This window comes from Symphalangus syndactylus, chromosome 6 (assembly GCF_028878055.3).
Source record: "Symphalangus syndactylus isolate Jambi chromosome 6, NHGRI_mSymSyn1-v2.1_pri, whole genome shotgun sequence".
In the NCBI taxonomy this organism is placed as follows: Eukaryota; Metazoa; Chordata; class Mammalia; order Primates; family Hylobatidae; genus Symphalangus; species Symphalangus syndactylus.
Window position 1 is genome coordinate 9,414,068 of NC_072428.2, and position 22,128 is coordinate 9,436,195.

General features: G+C 57.9%; 1 protein-coding gene across 1 annotated transcript; it reads left to right on the forward strand.

Moving 5' to 3' along the window:
* Window positions 1-1,016: 1,016 nt before the first annotated feature.
* Window positions 1,017-21,675, forward strand: MYBPC3 (myosin binding protein C3). Its single transcript, XM_063640860.1, has 34 exons — window positions 1,017-1,041; window positions 2,172-2,438; window positions 3,075-3,194; window positions 3,605-3,703; window positions 3,793-3,941; window positions 5,153-5,270; window positions 5,789-5,837; window positions 6,014-6,043; window positions 6,215-6,268; window positions 7,028-7,048; window positions 7,478-7,641; window positions 9,369-9,501; window positions 9,731-9,733; window positions 9,848-9,972; window positions 10,058-10,163; window positions 10,249-10,415; window positions 10,837-11,002; window positions 11,713-11,819; window positions 11,925-11,954; window positions 13,117-13,256; window positions 13,513-13,593; window positions 14,234-14,393; window positions 15,112-15,216; window positions 15,327-15,515; window positions 16,847-16,981; window positions 17,649-17,816; window positions 18,851-18,939; window positions 19,109-19,304; window positions 19,528-19,667; window positions 19,888-20,047; window positions 20,159-20,295; window positions 20,600-20,786; window positions 20,977-21,013; window positions 21,148-21,675. Exons 1-33 carry the CDS (start codon window positions 1,017-1,019, stop codon window positions 20,985-20,987), a joined length of 3,831 nt encoding a protein of 1,276 aa, XP_063496930.1. The 3' UTR covers window positions 20,988-21,013; window positions 21,148-21,675.
* The last annotated feature ends 453 nt before the right edge of the window (window positions 21,676-22,128 follow it).

Genomic DNA, 22,128 nt, shown 5'->3' on the forward strand with positions numbered 1-22,128 from the left:
GGTTTCATCATGTTGCCCAGGCTGGTCTCGAACTCCTGACCTCGTGATCTGCCCGCCTCAGCCTCCCAAAGTGCTGGGATTACAGGTGTGAGCCATTTCACCCAGCCCATTTTTATTTTGTTATTATTATTCTTTGAGACGGGGTCTCACTCTGTCACCCAGGCTGCAGTGCAGTGGTGCGATTTTGGCTCACTGCAGCCCCGAACTCCTTGGACTCAAGCGATCCTCCCATCTCAGCCTCCTGGGTAGCTGGTACTACAGGTCCACACCACCACACCTGGCTAATTTGTGTGTGTGTGTGTGTGTGTGTATTTATTTTATTTTTTATTTTTTTAGTAGAGATGGGGTTTTGCCATGTTGCCCAGGCTGGTCTCAAACTCCTGGCTTCAAATAGTCTGCTTGCCTCGGCCTCCCAAAGTGCTGGGATTACAGATGAGCCATCACACCCGGCCTAACATTTTTAAAATTATAAACCCACTTCATACATGTGACAATCCTGTGCAGTGGGTGCTGCTTTCACCCACCCCGCTTTACAGATGAGGAAACCAGGTGCTTCGAGATTAAAGAGACGGCAGTGCCAGGCCTCAGAGACACCCTGGCCCCAGGGTCTGTGGACGTGACCACTGCCTGAACTGCCTGCGAGGATGCTCCTGACCCGTTAGCCTTAGGGTTATGGGCCCAGCATGCTCCCACCGTACAATTTGCTGTAAGAGGGACACACACGGGGCTTGGGGTACCCCTGAGGCTTGCCAAGGGTTGGGGAGGCAGAATTGTGCTGTGGGGGGTGAGGGGGAAGGGACAGGAGCCAGCCAGGGACAATGTGGCCCTACCTTCTCCCTGGAGAGACCTCAGCTCTCTGGAATTCATCTATATTTAGCAGGTGGCTGGACAAGAGGCAGATAAGCAGAGCCTGGGGAGGGGGGAGGTCCCCATATATAGTGGGAAGGACAGGACCCCACTCAATCCCTCTTTGGGTGACCTGTGCCTGCTTCGTGCCTGGTGTGACGTCTCTCAGGATGCCTGAGCCAGGGAAGAAGCCAGGTAGCTTTAGCACTGGGGTTGGGTCTAAATGTGGGAGCAGGGGGTTGTCTACAATTGGGGAGCAGGGCTAGGAGGGAGTTCTTGAGGGGGTTGATGAGGGCGTGGCCTCTGAGCCCCAGGACAGGGGCAGCCAGTCCTCCGGGGTCCTGTTTTGATTCTCGGTTTCTTTTTCCCATCCCTCTGATGAGAGGTGAAGGTAAACCTAAGGTCAGGGACGCAGAGAGGGGACACAGCCAAGACAGGAAGCACCCGGGGTCAACCCATCTGAGAACGCAAAGGGACCCCTTCCCTGTCCCATTTCCTTCACCTTCCGCAGCAAGGTTCCCCGCAGACAGAGCCCACGTTTGGCGTGGAGCTGAGCCAGGCTCACGGCATGCCTTCGGACCAGTCTCTACCCACTCTGGGTCTCAGTCTCTCGACCTGGGGCGGCAGGGGTGGTGGTGGCGTTGGGTTGGTTCCTCCTGGCTGTGACATTATCTGCTTCGTGAGCCTGTACGGTGTGGCCCCCGTGTTGAGGGTGACACAGCCCCTCTTCTCTGAGAGAGGACAGTCAGGAGCCCCTGAACCCAGGCCAAGGGCAGGGAAAATCACAGCCCAGGGTCCTGGGCCTGGGCCGTGCCCTTTCCAAGGTTGTCCAGGGCAGAGATCCAGGTCCCCATCCCCCAGTGCCCTCCCAGGCCAGCTTTATCTCAGTTGCTGATTCTCAGCCTGAGGTCCTTGGAGGACAAATTTGGCCACATTCCAAGTAGGCAGAGTTCCCCGCCCCCTGCCAAGGGCCCCAGATGGTTGGGGGAAAGGGAGCTGGGCTCATCACGGGTGTCTCCAAGCAGGGAAAGTGGAGTATCCAGGGGACACACGCAGCAAAAGTCTTGTGTGGAGGTCAGGACAACAGCCCTGGCTCTCCCGACTACTAGCTGTATGATCTTGGAGGAGCCGCTTAGCTTCTCTGAGCCTCAGTGTCCTCCTCTGAGAAATGAACAGAATAACTGCAACTACCTCAGAGAGAACTGCTACAGTATTACACGAGGGGATGCATAGAAAGTGCTAGCACAGTATTTACTGAGAGGGCCTGCAGGGGTGGGGTGCACGCTCCAACCAGGGGCTGCTGTAGCCTCCACCTGGCCCTTCAGTCTCAGCTTTTAGCAAGAAGCCACGATCAGTGGAAGTGGCCGCAGGCAGCCCTGCCGTGTTCGAGGCCGACACAGAGCGGGCAGGAGTGAAGGTGCGCTGGCAGCGCGGAGGCAGTGACATCAGCGCCAGCAACAAGTACGGCCTGGCCACAGAGGGCACACGGCATACGCTGACAGTGCGGGAAGTGGGCCCTGCCGACCAGGGATCCTACGCAGTCATTGCTGGCTCCTCCAAGGTCAAGTTCGACCTCAAGGTCATAGAGGCAGGTAAGATCCTGGCCAGCTTTCCCCGAGGTTTGGGCTCCTGGGGGGAGGGGCAGCCCAGCGCCTCTCCATCCATCCAGGGAACAGGAGGTGCTTTCACACTTTCTTGCCTTTGCTGCGGCTGTGCCCCCCGCCAGGAACGCCCTTTCTCCCTTTTCTGCACATGACCTCTCTGAGTACCCCATGTGCCGTCCTGGCCTGTTCCAGCCACGGGGTAGGTGGGAGAGATGAACAAGACAACCCCACTCTCCCCCTGCAGACCTCCCTGGGGAGATGACCCCGCACAGAGGGCACCTTGTGTGCTGGCCGGGAAGCCCCAGGAGCTGTGGATAAGGGGACTGCAGCCCAGTCTGAGGGGCTGCTCTAAGGCTGGGGCAGAGCCGGGATGGACCTGGAGCTGTTTAGGGCAGGTGCAGAGGATGTGGGAACTGATGGCTTGGGACGGGGAGGAGGATGTGAGAGGCAGGCTGGCTCTCCAGCTCAGCATGAGCTGCCTCTGAGGGGCCCAGGCAGCGGGAGGACAGCCATGGCAGACTTTCCTCGTCCACAGTGGGCTCATGGGTCCGATGCTCAGGAGAGAGAGGGTGGAGGGGTCTCTGGTTAGTGGCTGCACCACGACTCCCATCTGATCCCTTCTAGAAAAGGCAGAGCCCATGCTGGCCCCTGCCCCTGCCACTGCCCCTGCTGAGGCCACTGGAGCCCCTGGAGAAGCCCCGGCCCCAGCCGCTGAGCTGGGAGAAAGTGCCCCAAGTCCCAAAGGTGAGAGGGGCTGGACAGGGAGGGGCAGGATCCGTGGGTATGGGGTGTCCAGGGCAGGTCTCAAAAGCCTTTGCTTGGCCAGGCATGGTGGCTCAGGCCTATAATCCCCAGTACTTTGGGAGGCCGAGACAGGCGGATCATGAGGTCAGGAGATTGAGACCTGGCTAACATGGTGAAACCCCGTCTCTACTAAAAATACAAAAAAATTAGCCGGGCGTGGTGGCGGGCGCCTGTAGTCCCAGCTACTTGGGAGGCTGAGGCAGGAGAATGGCATGAACTCGGGAAGTGGAGCTTGCAGTGAGCCGAGATCGCGCCACTGCACTCCAGCCTGGGCGACAGAGTGAGACTCCGTCTCAAAAAAACAAAAAACAAAAAACAAACAAACAAACTAAAAGAGCCTTTGCTCACAGGGTCAAGCTCAGCAGCTCTCAATGGCCCTACCCCTGGAGCCCCCGATGACCCCATTGGCCTCTTCGTGATGCGGCCACAGGATGGCGAGGTGACCGTGGGTGAGTGTGAGCTGCTGTGCCCAGCATTGGGGTGGGAAGGGGGGCAGCAGGACACTCCCCAAGCCGGGCCTGTCACCCTGCCTTTGCAGGTGGCAGCATCACCTTCTCAGCCCGCGTGGCTGGCGCCAGCCTCCTGAAGCCGCCTGTGGTCAAGTGGTTCAAGGGCAAATGGGTGGACCTGAGCAGCAAGGTGGGCCAGCACCTGCAGCTGCACGACAGCTACGACCGCGCCAGCAAGGTGGGTCCGCCGGGGTCGTAGAGACACGGAGAGAGGGGACCTGGAGAGCCCTGGAAGGCACAAGGCACACAGAAGGCACCATGAGACCCAGAGGCACACACGAGCTGCAAGCAAGGGGTGTGGGGAACCTGGGAGGCAGGTGGAGGGGCCAGGGGCCCACAGGGAGATCCCGGAGGCCTGGGGGCCAGGGAGCACGATGAGGCTCATGGGAGCACTGTCGGGGACCTAGGAGACTTGGTGGACATGATCGCCTCAAGGGGGCACCTAATAAGGTTTGGCCGGGGGTGGGGGGGCCCAGGGTGGTCAGGAAATCTGGAGGACACTGTGAAGCATGGGGGCACCAGCTAGTGGGGTTGTAAAGCCCCTGGATGGGTGAGTATCAGGGCTAAGGGCTCAAGGGATCCTCAGGGATTAACCAGAACAATTCCTCATTATACAGACACGGAAACCAAAGCTTGAGAGGTTAAGTGGCTGCTCCAAGGTCACTTAGACATAGGCCTAGAACCTTAAGCCTTGGTTTTTTGTGTTTTGTTTTTTTCCGCCCTGCCCACCAGAACCTTAAGACTTAAGTCCCCTTGTGTGTTCACTCCAAGCCTCTGCTTTTCCCAACCTTCCCCAGTCCTGGGCTAGGCGAGGGGGCCTCCAGCAAGAGAGGACAAGCTGTGCCGCTGTGCGGGGCTGTGCATTGCACAAAAGCCTGTATTTCACCACAACCATGTGCCAGCAGATGGCAGTCGTGGGTTTCGAGATAGTCCCCTTTCTCTATACAAAAACTCGGCATGGGTTAACTAAACCCTGAGGGTGAGAAGGTTGATGAGCATTTGTCACTCCCAGCCTCCTTTAAAAATATATATATATTATTTGAGACAGGGTCTCGCTCTGTCGCTCAGGCTGGAGTGCAGTGGCTCAATCTCGGCTCACTGCAACCTCCACCTCCTGGGTTCAAGCCTCCCGAGTAGCTGAAACTAGAGGTGCGCACCACCATACTTGGCTAATATTTGTTATTTTTAGTAGAGACAGAATTTCACCATGTTGGCCAGGCTGGTCTGGAGCTCCTGGTCTTATGTGATCTGCCCGCCTCAGCCTCCCAAAGTGCTGGGATTACAGGCATGAGCCACTGCACCCAGCCACTCCCAGTCTCCCTTAAGGGTGCAGAGCCTTGTCTCCCAGCCCCTGGTGTCCCCTGACGCTCCGTCCCTCCATGCACACAGGTCTATCTGTTTGAGCTGCACATCACCGATGCCCAGCCTGCCTTCGCTGGCGGCTACCGCTGTGAGGTGTCCACCAAGGACAAATTTGACTGCTCCAACTTCAATCTCACTGTCCATGGTGAGGGGGTCCTGGTGTCTGTCCTGGGCTCGGGCTCCCAATGGGTCCTGGTCCCCTGCCTCCTTTTCCCAACACTAAGGAGGATGCCTCGCCCCATCCAGACATGAGTGCTGGCCACGTGCCCAGTGCTGCACACACAGGGTGTGAGAGAAACCCCAAGGCTTGCAGGGTAGGCGTGGGGGCTTAGGGCTGAGTCCGGGTCTCATCTGGGTGGGACTCTGTTTTATCATCTTGGTGTCACGGCTCCTGGCCCACAGCCTGGCACTGTCTGAATGTTTGGTCGATGGGTGAAGGTGAGTTGAGAGACGGGTGGGAATTGGGGACAATAAACCGTCCCGCCTCCCTGATACCTTGACCCTGGGAAAGGCTGGGAAGTTGAGATCCTGGGGCAGATGCCCAGCCTCATGGGGTCATGAATGGGCAAGTCTGTGAATACTCAGAGGCTTCCCCCAGGGCAGGGCTTCTCAAACGGCCCCCTCTGAAGCCCCTTCCCCCATCTCTGCACCCTTTGAACCCAGAGGCCACGGGCACCGGCGACCTGGACCTCCTATCAGCCTTCCGCCGCACGTGAGTGGCCGTCCTCAGGGCCTGGGGGGGGCCAGTGCTGGAGTCTGAGGCCCTTCAGGGTCTGGACTGGGGGTCAGGGCTGGGGATGATTTGCAGGGCGGAGCTGAAGTCAGTGGGGGCTGCAGGGGAGAGCAAGCTTCCCAGGCAGGTGAGGATACTGAGTCTAATCCCCACAGGAGCCTGGCTGGAAGTGGTCGGCGGATCAGGTACTCCTGCCCCAGGCCCTACCTGCACCATCCACAGACCCCCAGGGGTCTGAGATGGGTGGGAGCCCAATCTGGCTAGCGTCCCTTTCTCCCTCCCCACTCCACCCCCGTCCTGCTCCTAGTGCCCTTCCAGTCCCTCACTGCAGCCTCACTGGGGGTCCCTCTCCATAGTGACAGCCATGAGGACACTGGGATTCTGGACTTCAGCTCACTGCTGAAGAAGAGGTGAGTCCTGGGTGGCAGTTCCCGGGGCAGCTGGTGAGGCCTGGCTCCAAATCCCAGCACTGAGGTTTGCCAGCTGTGTGACCCTGAGCACAACACTGCATCTCTCTGAGTTGGTTTCCTTGTCTGTCGAGGGGATGATCCCGGTGTGGAAGGAGTTAAAGGGCTCTGCAGACATTATGTCCCATCAACAGTCATCCTCACAGTGTCCCCCACGGCCACTCCACACTTGAGGCTGCAAAAGCTCCCTCCATAAACTCCGGGGACCCAGAAGCAACAGAGAGAGGGTCCCCAGAGCTGCAGGGTCTACCAGGTCGGCCCAACTGACTTATGTTCTCTCTGCCCTCTCTCTCCCTCTCCCCTGGCCCCTCCATTATGGCTGCTGCTGCTGTGGCCCAGAGAGTAAGAATCGGGGTCTGGGTGTTTGGGGGCGGCAGGGCGCTGGGGGGTGCAGAGGGGATCCCGTCCCCTCTCTGACAGGAGCAGGGTGCGGCTCCCCACAGACAGGGGTGAGTCTCTGTGCCTTGGGCTTCTCCTGCCACCCACCTATCTGTCAGAGCTTAGGAGGGATAAGAAAAAGTAATGCACACAGGAGGCCCTGCCAGAGCCTCCGGAGCAGCATGGGTGCCCCACAACACAGGGAGCCCAAGTGCGGAAAATACGGAGGAAGTAAAGGCCCATGGGTGGGGTCCAGGTCTTTGAGGGAAGGTGGCCACACCTCTCATGTGTCACCTACCCTTTCTCCCACCCCCACCCCTGGAGCAGCAGTTTCCGGACCCCGAGGTGAGTGCCCAACATAGCACAGCACCCTCATCACCCCTAATTCTGCCAGGAGCCCCTCCAGATCCCCAGCCCCCCTTAAGCTCCCTTGGCCCCCAGTCGTGGCCTGGGACCCAAACCAGCTCCAGCTGCCCCACCTGGGACCCAAACCAGCTCCAGCTGCCCCACCTGGGACCCAAACCAGCTCCAGCTGCCCCACCTGGGACCCAAACCAGCTCCAAACCAGCTCCAGCTGCCCCACCTGGGACCCCCCCCCCGCCAGCTCCAAACCAGCTCCAGCTGCCCCACCTGGGACCCAAACTAGCTCCAAACCAGCTCCAGCTGCCCCACCTGGGACCCAAACCAGCTCCAGCTGCCCCACGTGGGCCCAGGAAGCCCCGCCCAGGGGGCTGCAGTCTTGCCCCCGGCCACAGCCTGGACTGCGGGGCACAGGGACTCGAAGCTGGAGGCACCGGCAGAGGAGGACGTGTGGGAGATCCTGCGGCAGGCACCCCCATCTGAGTACGAGCGCATCGCCTTCCAGTACGGCGTCACCGACCTGCGCGGCATGCTGAAGAGGCTCAAGGGCATGAGGCGCGATGAGAAGAAGAGCACAGGTTAGCCCTTCCCCACAGGGGAGAGGAGAGGGCACAGGCTAGCCCTTCCCCACAGGGGAGAGGAGAGGGCACAGGTTAGCCCTTCCCCACAGGGGAGAGGAGAGGGCACAGGTTAGCCCTTCCCCACAGGGGAGAGGAGAGGGCACAGGTTAGCCCTTCCCCACAGGGGAGAGGAGAGGGCACAGGTTAGCCCCCCACCTCGTCCACATACATGGAAAGAGCAGAGTCCGGCTTAGCACAGAGACTCACAGGAAAGAAGAGCCCAGGTTAGCCCCTCCTTGTGTAGAAAAAGCCAAGAATGCCCAGGTTAGCCCCTCCTTGTGTAGAAAAAGCCAAGAATGCCCAGGTTAACCCCTCCTTGTGTAGAAAAAGCCAAGAATGCCCAGGTTAGCCCCTTACCACAGAGACAGAAGAGAAGAGCAAACGTTAGGCCGGGACAGCCACAAGGAAAAGGACAGAGCTCAGGTTAACCCTCCTCACCAGGGAAAAATCAGGTCACCCTTTCTTTCTCTACCCTCTTCTGAAAAGAAATGAAGCCCGGTTAACCCTCTCCACACCCAAAAGAAAAGGGAAGAGGCCCACTAAGCCTGGAGATTCACACACAGGCAAAGAGAAGAGCCTGGCTAATCTTTCTCACAGGCAAACAAAGCAGGAGGGCTCGGGTTAGCTACCCTCACCCCCAGGCAGGTGGAAAGAGGAGAGCCCAGGCTAGCCCTTCTCCACTGAGGGGTCGACAAGGGCGGGTGGGAGCCGGGAAAGCAGGGGTCTCACATGCCTGCTCCCCGCCGTGTCTGAGTCTAGCACAGGGCCTGGCACACACCTCGAGTGCTCTATAGACACCGACTGAATGGAGGGGTCAGTTTCCATGCAGGATATGGGAGATGAGCCCCTCCCAAAGCACATACACAAAACACACACGATCGTGGGGATGGGGTGAGCAGCTGGTTAGTCCCTCCCTGCTGACCTAACCCAGGCCCCTTATCCCTCTGCCCTGCCTCCCTGTTGTCTCAGCCTCACTGGGTTTCCCATCACCCCATCGCTAGGTGGCCTGGCCCTTACCGGCACTGTGGCCCCATTTAAGTCAGGGATCCCCTGAATGCCACCAATGTTCCTCTGGGTTAACTCCTGAACTGCTGAGCCCAGAGGGCACCAAGCAAAGCACTGTAGGTGCCCGAGGAGGAACAGATGGAGGCTGGCAAGGCAGACAGGGACCTCTGAGGGTAGGGGTGTCTTCCAGGAATAGCAACAATAGTAAAAAGAGCAAATTGCTGGCCGGGTGTGGTGGCTCACACCTGTAATCCCAGCACTTTGGGAGGCCGAGGCGGGTGGATCACCTGAGGTTAGGCATTCAAGACCAGCCTAACCAACATGGTGAAACCCCGTCTCTACTAAAAATACAAAATTAGCCAGGCATGATAGCAGGCACCTGTAATCCCAGCTACTCTGGAGGCTGATGCAGGAGAATCGCTTGAACCTGGGAGGCAGAGGTTGCAGTGAGCCGAGACGGCGCCATTGCACTCCAGCCTGGGTGACAGAGCGAGACTGTCTCAAAAAACAAACAAACAGACAAACAAAACAAGAAACAGAGAAACAGAAAGAGAAGTGGAAGCGGGGTGGCACAGAGGGGACTGGGGGAGGACCTGGGCCCCAGCCACACCCACAGTAGCTTGGCCTAGGGGAGCAGGGTGCAGGCGGTGGGGTGGCCGGGGCTGAGGGGTGGTGCTCAGCCTTTCAGAAGAAGCTGGAGCCGGCCTACCAGGTGAGCAAAGGCCACAAGATCCGGCTCACCGTGGAACTGGCCGACCATGACGCTGAGGTCAAATGGCTCAAGAATGGCCAGGAGATCCAGATGAGCGGCAGGTGCGGCCTGGGATGGGGAGGGGGCCTCGGGTGGAGGTGGGGACCCCCACAGCCTTGCCTCCTGCCCCTCTCCACACGCGTGTCTCTGACTCTCTGTGGCTCTCAGCCCCACCTCTCCGGGCCTAATTTCCCATCCTCTTGCTCATGCTGGTCCCCCTCCCTGTCTCCTTTTGTCTCGGGCTCATTTCCTCCCGTCGGGAACACTTCAACGGCCCCTTCTGTTCTACAGCAAGTAAGTTCCCCTCTGGATGGCTTGGGGTGGGGGGCACAGGGGTTATCGTGGGGCACGCTGGGCCCGGAGGTGTGTCCGCAGCTTTCCTGCCACTTCCCTGCGGCCCCCACCCAGGTACATCTTTGAGTCCATCGGTGCCAAGCGTACCCTGACCATCAGCCAGTGCTCACTGGCGGACGACGCAGCCTACCAGTGCGTGGTGGGTGGTGAGAAGTGCAGCACGGAGCTCTTTGTGAAAGGTGGGCCTGGGACCTGAGGACGTGGGAACCTGGGGAGGAGATGGCCTCAGGGGAGCCACCCCTCATGCTCACCCTGACTGGACAGAGCCCCCTGTGCTCATCACACGCCCCTTGGAGGACCAGCTGGTGATGGTGGGGCAGCGGGTGGAGTTTGAGTGCGAAGTATCGGAGGAGGGGGCGCAAGTCAAATGGTGAGTTCCAGAAGCACGGGGCATGGGTGCTGGGGGCATCTGCCCAGAAGAGGCCACAGCACTTGCCACCCACCCACCCGGCTAGGCTGAAGGATGGGGTGGAGCTGACCCGGGAGGAGACCTTCAAATACCGGTTCAAGAAGGACGGGCGGAGGCATCACCTGATCATCAATGAGGCCACGCTGGAGGACGCGGGGCACTACGCGCTGCGCACGAGCGGGGGCCAGGCGCTGGCTGAGCTCATCGTGCAGGGTGAGCCTGGCTGGGGGCACACGAGGCTTTAGGGCTTGGGCCCCTCAGCCCCCACCCCACCCAGCCATGTAGGGGAGCAGGCAAACCTGGGCTCAAGGCCTCTGTGACCTTGGGCCTTTGACAGCCTAAACCTCACCCTTCTCATCTCTAAAATGACGACGCTGAGGTCACCGCTCCAGAGGGGACTGAGAGGGTCAGGCGGGCCTGGTGAGCATCACCACCCCTCAGACACTTGAGGTTCCTTATGTGCACGGCACCGTCATAGGCAAACACGGCACACACAGGCACACACGTGTTTTCACATGCCCACATGCACCCAGACACGTGTGCACCAGTGCCCATGAGCCCACACGCCCTCCATAGGGATTCACACCACACCCACACACCCTCCCGAGCTCAATGGCTCTGCCCTGCCCTGCAGAAAAGAAGCTGGAGGTGTACCAGAGCATCGCAGACCTGACGGTGGGCGCAAAGGACCAGGCGGTGTTCAAATGTGAGGTCTCAGATGAGAACGTGCGGGGTGTGTGGCTGAAGAATGGGAAGGAGCTGGTGCCCGACAGCCGCATAAAGGTGTCCCACATTGGGCGGTGAGTGTGCAGGGCAGGCGGATGGGACAGGTGGAAACTGAGATGGACACAGAGAGAAACAGAAAGAGAGATAAAGACAGGTGGACAGAGAGGCAGATGCACAGAGACAGGACAGAGACTGAGACAGAGACCCACAGAGAGGGAGAAACAGACCCAAAAAGACAAACACAGAAAGACACAGATAGTTCTATGGAGACAGAAAGAGATGCACAGGGAGGCACACACATAGGAGAGTTCGTCAGAGACAGAGAAGAACAGATGGACAGAGACAAAGAGGCAGCAGGGAGAGGCACAGAAGGGGTCAGGAGCTCCCGAGCACCCTCCCCCAGCTTGTGACCAGGGCAGGGCAGGAGGCCACCAAGGAGGCAGGCTCTGGCCAGAGGCCCTCACTGCCTCTCCCGCCCTCTTGCTCATCCCTGGAGCAACTGGGCTGGCCGTGCTGGGCCCAAGTTCACAGAGATTAATGAGACCCAGCCCCTGCCCAGTCTCTAAGGGCCCAGCCACAGAGACGCTTTGAGGTGGAAATCACTTTTACACTGTCCACCTCTGACAGCACATGAAAGAGCTTTAGAAAAAAAGGCATTTTTAAAAATCAGAATACCAACAAGCCAGGACAAGGTTGAGGGCCTCCTGGGACCCTGGCTGGGGTATCTGGCAAGGCCAGGGGTGTGTGGCCCGGTTGGGTCCCCTAAGCCACTGCTCCTCTGCAGGGTCCACAAACTGACCATTGACGATGTCACACCTGCTGACGAGGCTGACTACAGCTTTGTGCCCGAGGGCTTCGCCTGCAACCTGTCAGCCAAGCTGCACTTCATGGGTGAGCCTGCTCCGGGGTAGGGTGGGTCGGGGCAGTGGGGCCAGGAGCCCCTGTCACTGGGCCCTGCCTTTGCCCCTGTGCTACTTGCTCTTCCTTCTCTTGCAGAGGTCAAGATTGACTTCGTACCCAGGCAGGGTAAGTCTTGGGGCCCCTGAGTCTTGGTTCTGCTCACTTTCCCGCAACCCACCCACGAAGGCCTCCCTTCCGCTCACAGAGGGAAGAGCAAGGATCAAAAGTGGGGGTCCTGGGGCCCAGCTCCAGCTTTGCCACTCATGACGACGGGTCAGTTATAATCTCTGTGAGCCTCAGTTTCCTCTTCTCTAAAATGGGAACCCTGATAGTGCCACCCCATAGGGTAGTTATAAAGATGAGGTGACATGATGTGTCAGACCTGTCAAGTGCTGTCACAGGTGTGACTTTTATTATTACATCTTTTCTTCCTTTTTTTTTTTTTTTTTTTAATTGAGACGGAGTCTCCCTCTCGCCCACGCTGGAGTGAAGTGGCACGATCTTGGCTCACTGCAAGCTCTGCCTCCCAGGTTCACACCACTCTCCTGCCTCAGCCTCCTGAGTAGCTGGGACTACAGGCGCCCGCCACCATGCCCAGCTAATTATTTTTTGTATTTTTAGTAGAGACGGGGTTTCACCATGTTAGCCAGGATGGTTTCGATCTCCTGACCTCATGATCTGCCTGCCTCGGCCTCCCAAAGTGCTGGGATTACAGGCGTGAGCCACTGCGCCCAGCCTGCATAGCTTTGTTTAACCGAGGGCGGATTCCTGATTTATTTGGCCAGGGAACTTTTTAATGTGTGCGTGCGTGCATGTGAGTGTGCGTGCGTGTGTGTATGTGTCTGTGTGTGTATATGTGTGTTTGTGTGTGCATGTGTGTGTATTTGTGTCTGTGTGCGTGTGTGTGTGTGTGTATGCATATGTGTGTCTGTGTAAGTGTGTGCGTATGTGTATATGTGTGTGTGTGTGTATGTGTGTGGCAAGACACTGATGTTCCCCCAGTTTTCAAAATGCTATGCTAGGTGACCTGACCTGAATATTACAAGCCTCCCAGCCAGCGTCCTGGGGTGATGGGAATGTTCCAGATCTTGGTTGGATTAATGGTTGCATGGGTGTATTCATCTGTCAGAACTCATCAGCCCACGGTCAGATCTGAGCGTAAACTATACCTCAACACAAATCTAAAACACCAATAACCAGGGGCCCAAGCTCTTGAGCAGCCCCTCCCCAGTGACCTGCGCTCCTCCTGGCTCTCCCGTTTCTCTGAACTACATTGTCGCTTCTGCAGAACCTCCCAAGATCCACCTGGACTGCCCGGGCCGCATACCAGACACCATTGTGGTTGTAGCTGGAAATAAGCTACGTCTGGACGTCCCTATCTCTGGGGACCCTGCTCCCACTGTGATCTGGCAGAAGGCTATCACACAGGTACTGTGGGTCCCTCCTCAGTCTCCCCATCTGTAAGATGGGTGTGTGGAACCAGCCAAGTGCTAGGACCTGCTGCACACCCCACCCACATGTGCACGCCCTGCTGTTGGCTACCCCGTGGGAGAGCAGAGGCTCGACTGGCCAGGGGGCAGGCAAGGTGGGCAGTGTGGGTCAGGGGTTGGAAGAAGGAGCAGAGGGGCGCTTCCAGGCTGAGTCAGCTCCTCTGCTCCCTACTTCCCTCCTGCCCTGTTCCCAGGGGAATAAGGCCCCAGCCAGGCCAGCCCCAGATGCCCCAGAGGACACAGGTGACAGCGACGAGTGGGTGTTTGACAAGAAGGTGAGTGAGACTGAGGTCAGGAGGGGGGCTCGTTTGTCTTCCATCACTTTCTACCTACGTGGTGCCGAGCCCTTGGCGAGGTCTCCATGGAGGTGCCACACTTGGGCAGGTGTGTTGCTGCCCCCAGCAGGGTCCCCGTGGGGCCCTCACACCTCAGGCAGGGTCTCTGTGGGGTGTGCTGATGGCCATCACAAGGATGTGGACACCCTCTCATTGCCAGGAAGCCCTCATGACTGGGCTGCTCCCTGGCTGCCTTCATCCTGAGCTGACCTTGACCTTGACCTTGTGCGTCCTCTCAACTCAGGAGTAGTTTCTGAGGCACTTTTCTGCCAGTGTAGCTGCCGGGGTCTTGCTCCCGCCTGGCACTGTTGGTTCTTCTGAAGGCTGGGGTCTTGAGGGGTCCTCACGATAGCTCATCTGAGAGGACAGGCGGTGCCCCAGGTCCTGTGACAAAGCTAGAACCCGAGCCCCTGCCCTCAGTTGGTGCCACAGAGATGATTTTGAACTAGATGCTGACATGGATGCAGTCTTCCCACAGGCTGTGTTCCCCCCATGGACCCCGGGACATCTGGCTGTTGCAGAAGCTGCAAGGGCCTCTGGGGTCTGACTTGGATCTCACCCCAACTCTATATCCCCCCAGCTGCTATGTGAGACCGAGGGCCGGGTCCGCGTGGAGACCACCAAGGACCGCAGCATCTTCACGGTCGAGGGGGCAGAGAAGGAAGATGAGGGCGTCTACACGGTCACGGTGAAGAACCCTGTGGGCGAGGACCAGGTCAATCTCACAGTCAAGGTCATCGGTGAGGCTGGGGTCCACGCTGGAGAACACAGAGGGGCAGCCCCAAGGAGGACCCATCTGTTCGCTCATTCAGCCACTCGACAAACATCACGAGCATGCTCCCTGAGCCGAGTGGCAAAGGGACAGGTTTTTCTGCCCACAAGGAGCCCTGCTCTGGGGGAGATGGAGGCAGATGCATCCAGCAGATTTCCTGTGACACTGCTGTACATGAGCTATGTCCAGAGTGCCATGGGAGCACTGAGCAGAGAGCTATCCCTGTGCCTGGGGGTGATGCCTTTAGGAGGCTGAGAAGATGGTGAGGAAAGGCATCCTAGGCAGAGGAAACTGTGCACAAAGGGATGGAGGAAGGAAAGGGCCTTTTGGGTGTGGAGAATGAATGAAACATGTCAGGAGAGGACTGGGTGGGGTTGGGAGGATCAGAGCCAGGACAGGGGTGAATATGGGCAGGGAGAAGCCTTAAAGGGTTGATGAAGGGCTGGCGACATGATCAGAAATGCATCCTGTTGAGACCCAGCCTGGACAACACAGTGAGACTCCGTATCACTAAAAAAAAAAAAAAAAAAAGAAGAAGAAAGAAATGCATTCTAGAAAGATCTCTTTGGATCTGGGGGTGGTGGGGGCAGCCTGTGGCGGTTAGTTGGAGTGGGAAGGGGACGAGCAACGTTACTCAAGGCCCCAAGCGGGGCAGGGCTGATGTGGGTCCATTCCACCCCATCCAGACGTGCCAGACGCACCTGCGGCCCCCAAGATCAGCAACGTGGGAGAGGACTCCTGCACGGTACAGTGGGAGCCGCCTGCCTATGACGGCGGGCAGCCCGTCCTGGGTGAGTGCAAGGGCACCAGATGGAGGTGCGAGGGCGCCAAACAGATCCGAGGGAAGGTGGTGTGGGGATGCCTGGGTTCCAGACCAGAGCTGCCACCTCCCCCGAGCCAGGCTACATCCTGGAGCGCAAGAAGAAGAAGAGCTACCGGTGGATGCGGCTGAACTTCGACCTGATTCAGGAGCTGAGTCATGAAGCACGGCGCATGATCGAGGGCGTGGTGTACGAGATGCGCGTCTACGCGGTCAATGCCATCGGCATGTCCAGGCCCAGCCCTGCCTCCCAGCCCTTCATGCCTATCGGTGAGCCGGCCTGGCATGGTCCTGCCCCCTGCCCCCTCCCCAGTTAAAAGCCCCCAATAATAGCAGCTGCTCTGCAGGCAGCCATGCTAGACACTCACATCCACGGTTTCCTTTCATCCTCGACTGGGGATACTCAGCCGCATTTTACAGATGAGGAAACAGGCTCCAAGCAGTTAAATGACCTGCTTCAGATCTCCCAGCTGGTTGGGGTGGAGCTGACTCTCACACTACACCGACCCCTAGTTCACGTTTCAAGCCTCTCCTTCTGTGTCTACAAAATGGGAATAATGACACTGCCTATCTCAGAGGGCTGTTAGGATGATATGGGATGACCAGGCAGGCCATTTGGCATCTAGCAGGTGCTCAATAAATGTTCATTGTCCCCTGTTCCCCACACCCTTCAACCCAGGGTTTTCACCCATGGGATGGGGCAAGGGCTGTGGTTAGTGGAGGGGTCTCAGGGGCATCTGTCTGTGGAAAGAGTCCTGGATCAAGACTCAGAGATGGCAGAGGCAGCTCCATGGTTCCCGGGAGGCTAACTGGAGTCATCCCTCCCTGAAGCCTCAGCTTCGTCATCTGTATAATGGGGTCTGAGTGGGCAGAACAGGTTCTGAGACTGGCAGGATTCAGGAGGACACCTGTTCCCACCAGGGTGGGTGAGTCCGGGGGCAGCTGTCTGTGGCAAGGGCAGGCCAAGGACCCCTGGGCCCAGGGATGGGGCACAGCTTGGGAAGATGGCAGGAATCAGGGCCTGTTCAGTTCATCAACTCACCTAATCATATGTGCCAGGAAATTCCCATGTTTTCCTGTAGTTTTAGTTTTTAGTTTTTTTTTTTTTTTTTTTTTTTTTTTTTGAGATGGAGTCTCGCTCTGTCACCCAGACTGGAGTGCAGTCCTGGTGCGATCTGGGCTCACTGTAATCTTTACCTCCCAGGTTCAAGCGATTCTCCCACCTCAGCCTTCTGAGTAGCTGGGATTACAGGCATCCGCCATCGTGCCCAGCTAATTTTTGTATTTTTGTAGAGACAAGAGTTTCACCATGTTGGCCAGGCTGGTCTCGAACTCCTGACCTCAGGTCATCCGCCCACCTCGGCCTCCCAAAGTGCTGATTACAGGCGTGAGCCACCGTGCCTGGCTGCTGTTGCTGTTTATTTTTAAGCCAATCTACAGACATGTCTTGTAACAGAGACAAAATATTCCTTAAAGTGGCCAAAAGCCAGCTGAACAGGAAGTGCCCCCTATGTGACCAGTGGGCAGTTCAGGGTCTAGGGCATGGATCTCCAGCTTCCCCAGGCCTGCTCAGACCCCTCTCGGACCTCTCCTCTGCCCAGGTCCCCCCAGCGAGCCCACCCACCTGGCAGTAGAGGACGTCTCTGACACCACAGTCTCCCTCAAGTGGCGGCCCCCAGAGCGCGTGGGAGCAGGAGGCCTGGATGGCTACAGCGTGGAGCACTGCCCAGAGGGCTGTGAGTGTCCCCGCCCCCAACCCCCTCCCCAAAGGAAGAACATGCTCACCTTGCCATTGAACAGATTCACCTGTAGTCAAGTTTTTTAGGCCCACTTTTGCCAAAAGTTGAGGATACCCAGAGAAATATCTGTCCTGTTTTCAGAAGTAAAAAAGCTTGCCTAGTGAAAAACAAATGCAGAGTAAAGCTGACTGTAACACTTCTTTGAGCGGTGTGAAATCAGCAACTACATTTAAAAAACATATTTAAGGCCAGGCACGATGGCTCACGCCTGTAATCCCAGCTCTTTGGGAGGCCGAGGTGGGCGGATCACCTGAGGTTGGGAGTTCGAGACCAGCCTGACCAACATGGAGAAACCCCGTCTCTACTAAAAATACAAAATTAGCCGGGTGTGGTGGTGGGCACCTGTGATCCCAGCTACTCAGGAGGCTGAGGCAGGAGAATCGCTTGAACTTGGGAGGCAGAAGTTGCGGTGAGCCAAGATCCCGCCATTGCACTCCAGCCTGGGCAACAAGAGCGAAACTCCGTCTCAACAATAAATAAACAGATAAAATAAAAAAAAAATATATTTAAATTCTGGAGATTCCTATCAGAGGAGTGGGCAGTGGGAATGGGGTGTCAGTGGCGACACAGCCTGTGGCTTTGCCTCCCCCTCCCCACCCCCTAGGCTCAGAGTGGGTGGCTGCCCTGCAGGGGCTGACAGAGCACACGTCGATACTGGTGAAGGGCCTGCCCACGGGGGCCCGGCTGCTTTTCCGAGTGCGGGCACACAATATGGCAGGGCCTGGAGCCCCTGTTACCACCACGGAGCCGGTGACGGTGCAGGAGATCCTGCGTGAGTGCCCCTTCGTGCAGTCACAAGACCCGCCATTGACACCCCAGGCCCTTGGTGTCCAATGGAGGTGGGGACAGTTGGGGAGGCCCAGAATGCTCTGCCCAGAACGCTGGGCAGAGACAGGAGGGGTTGGAGCCATCATCCATGCGCTAGGCCTAGGGAAAATGTGCAGAGAGGGTGGCCAGGCACAGTGGCTCAAGCCTGTAATCCCAGCACTTTAGGAGGCCAAGGCAGGCAGATTACTTGAGGTCAGGAGTTCGAGACCAGCCTGGCCAACATAGTGAAACCCTGTCTCTGCTAAAAATACAAAAACTAGCTGGGTGTGGTGGTGGGTGCCTGTAGTCCCTCAGCTACTTGGGAGGCTGAGGCAGAAGAATCGCTTGGACCTGGGAGGTGGCAGTTGCGGTGAGCTGAGATCACACTACTGCACTCCGGTCTGGGTGACAGAGTGAGACAACGTCTCAAAAAAAAAAAAAAAGTGCAGAAAGGGCTTTCTTGCTGTCAGTCCTCTAGTTCTGGAACAGGGAAAGTAAAAGCCACAGTACGCAAGCTCTCTTCCAGGAGTGTCTCAGCTCCAACAGGTAAATATTGTCTATGTCGTCAGATTGGTCCCTCTGGGATCCACTTCCCATTCCTTTGTTCTTTGTCCCAACAAAGGGTCCATCTTTTGTAAGGATTGGTTCTCAAAGCTGGAACTAGGCAGCAAACTTGGGTGGAAACAACACAGAGCACAGGGTGTAAAAGCCCAGGCTTACACCCTGGCCTATGACTTACTAGCTGTGTGACTTCAGTCAAGTTGCTTACCCTCTCTGATCCCTGCCTCTTGAAGCAGTGTGGTGAGGCTTGGGGAAGCCAGCTGGGCTTGGGCAGGCTGCAGTTGCTGTGTCAGCAGGAGCTAAAGGAGGCGCAGGGCCCAGCAGGCAGCTTTTTTCTTAGCTGCAGCTCTCTGGGCCTCGTCTCAAGGGAGGTTGGAGCCGTGGAGGCCCTCAGAGCTGTGGCGGGCCCTCACTTAGCTACCCACTCGATACCCACAGAACGGCCACGGCTTCAGCTGCCCAGGCACCTGCGTCAGACCATTCAGAAGAAGGTCAGGGAGCCTGTGAACCTTCTCATCCCTTTCCAGGTGGGACTGGCCCCCTTCCCTGTCCCCCAGGGGAGAGAGGCTACAGTGTGTTGTTCCCACCCAGCGGACTGATGTCTCAGGGCTGGCCTGATCTGAGGTACCAGAGGCTGGGCTGGCGGCTGGCCCTTGGAGTGATCCAGGTTCAGGGTTAAGCTTTTCCTCCCCTCAGGGCAAGCCCCGGCCTCAGGTGACCTGGACCAAAGAGGGGCAGCCCCTGGCCGGCGAGGAGGTGAGCGTCCGCAACAGCCCCACAGACACCATCCTGTTCATCCGCGCCGCTCGCCGCACGCATTCAGGCACTTACCAGGTGACGGTGCGCATTGAAAACATGGAGGACAAGGCCACGCTGGTGCTGCAGGTTGTTGGTGCGTGGCCAAGGCTTCCTTGAGCCCCCTTGTTTCCCTTCCCTGGGCTGGGCTGCTGGGGCCAGGGGCCGAGCCAGGGGACCCAACCCACAGCTCACATTTTCCAGTCCACTGCCCCAGCAGGCCTGGCCCTGGCTGGCAGGGGTGGGGTGGTCCCTGGAGCCGGTGACCCCCTGCTCACTGTCAGGAGGCGTGGTGACCTAACTGGGTCTGTCTCCCGCAGACAAGCCAAGTCCTCCCCAGGATCTCCGGGTCACTGACGCCTGGGGTCTTAATGTGGCTCTGGAGTGGAAGCCACCCCAGGATGACGGCAACACGGAGCTCTGGGGGTACACGGTACAGAAAGCTGACAAGAAGACCATGGTGAGCCCGGGGTCTGGGGTCCCCACATGCACCCTGCCTAGGCCCGGCAGACCCAGGCCGCAGCTACCCTTCACTGTCCTCACCGTGGACCCCTCACCTTCCCTCTGCTGATCTGAATCCCTCTACAGTAGGGGTGGAGATGCCAAGGGCACCCAGGAGAGGCTCTCGGCATCAGGAAGGGCCTGGCCCAGAGATGCCTCCCCTCCCTCCCTGCCCCCAGGAGTGGTTCACTGTCTTGGAACATTACCGCCGCACCCACTGCGTGGTGCCAGAGCTCATCATTGGCAATGGCTACTACTTCCGCGTCTTTAGCCAGAATATGGTTGGCTCTAGTGAGACAGCGGCCACCACCAAGGAGCCCGTCTTTATCCCCAGACCAGGTGCTGCATCCTCATTCTTCCGACCAGGGGCTGGGGCAGGGAGGCTGTGGGAACAGGGAGGGGGGCCCAGCTTGGTGTGGCCCTCTCGGTACCAAGTCCTGTCACCAACAGGCATCACCTATGAGCCACCCAACTATAAGGCCCTGGACTTCTCCGAGGCCCCAAGCTTCACCCAGCCCCTGGTGAACCGTTCGGTCATCGCAGGCTACACCACCATGCTCTGCTGTGCTGTCCGGGGTAGCCCCAAGGTAGGGAACTTTAGGCGCTGGTCCAGGCCGACCAGGAGGCAGGGCTCATAGGCCCCGACGTCGAGCAGTCCCCTCCCCAGCCTGTCTCCCCTGCTTTCTCTCTACCTTGGGGTGTATGGAGCGGGTTCCTCTCCCTGGGCAGGGCCGTGGTACTCGCTGTTGGTTCCATGTTTGTTTCCAGCCTTGGGCATAGTCAGGGACTCTCGTGGGAACCCCCTGAGTAGAAACACAGATATGTCTCCCTGCCAGGTCCCCTCTCAGCCTGGATGGATGGCTTCCCTCCCTCTCTTTACCTTATTTATAGCCCAAGATTTCCTGGTTCAAGAATGGCCTGGACCTGGGAGAAGATGCCCGCTTCCGCATGTTCAGCAAGCAGGGAGTGTTGACTCTGGAGATTAGAAAGCCCTGCCCCTTTGACGGGGGCATCTATGTCTGCAGGGCCACCAACTTACAGGGCGAGGCACAGTGTGAGTGCCGCCTGGAGGTGCGAGGTGAGGAGCCCTCGGGGCCAGGGCCTGGGAGATGGGAAGAGCGGGCAGCAGTGGGGATCCTGGGCTTTGCTCTGTTGTCCGGGGCCAAGCACCTGCTCTGGCTGCAAGGGCACGGACCATGTCGTGCCCAGATGGGTACTAGCTTCCAGAAGGCTGGGACGATGCAATGACATGGCCTCCTCTTCTGCAGTGCCTCAGTGACCAGGCTGGCTCCCGGGGATGGCCAGGTATGTACTCCAGGCCACCCGACACCCAGGGCACAAGTCAGTGGCTGAGCCCTGGCCCTTGGCCCTGGGGCAGCCATCAGTAAATGGGAGGCTGTAGGGCCCTCCGTTCACTCATAAGATAACCTGTGTTGCAGGTACAACCGGATGCCAGCCCCGTGCCAGGAGCCTGGAGGGAAGTTGCGGAAACCCCTCCCTGCTGTTGGATGTGTGTGTGTGACAAGTGTGTCTCCTGTGCTGCGACGGGGGATCAGCAGGGCAGTTCTGTCGGGCAGGCCTGAGTGGGTGTTGCACAGACTGGTCTACAGGGCTCCTGGAGGAAGCCCCTGGATCTTTGGGGTAAGAGGAGGGTGGCCTCAAGAAACAATGTCCGGGGACAGGCCTTTCTGGCCTGCTAGGTCTTCCCAATGTGTATTGGACAATAAAAGATTAGTGCAGTCACAGAGAACTCACTCCTCAATTTCAGTGTGCCTGTTTTCATAAAAATGCACAGGGGATGGCCGGGTGCGGTGGCTCACGCCTGTCATTCCAGCACTTTGGGAGGCGGAGGCGGGCGGATCACCTGAGGTCAGGAGATCGAGACCAGCCTGGCCAACATGGTGAAACCCCATCTCTACTAAAAATACAAAAATTAGCTGGGCATGGTGGCGTGCCTATAATCCCAGCTATTTGGAAGGCTGAGGCAGGACAATCACCTGAACCCAGGAGGTAGAGTTTGCGGTGGGCCGAGATCACGCCACTGCACTTCAGCCTGGGTGACGGAGTGAGACCCTGTCTCAAAAAAAAAAAAAAAAAGCCCGGGGACATTGATCTTCACAGCAAAGTGAGGGCAGATATTGTTGTTTGTTTTTGTTTTGTTTTGTTTTCCTGATTAAACCAGGCCCAGAGTGGTTTCTGAGTTCATAAAACATTTAACGCTAGAAGGAACCTGTCTGTCTTCCCCTACAGCATTCACTCTTCAGATGATGAAACTGAGCCGTGGCAGCGGAAAGTGCATTTAACTGGTCCCAGGTGCTCAGTGTGATCCTTGTGCCAGGGACCATGGTCACAACCGCCTGGGGGTGGGGTGAGGCAGAATCTCAGTGTTGTGATTGTGCTAGGGTGGAGCTGCACTAGGT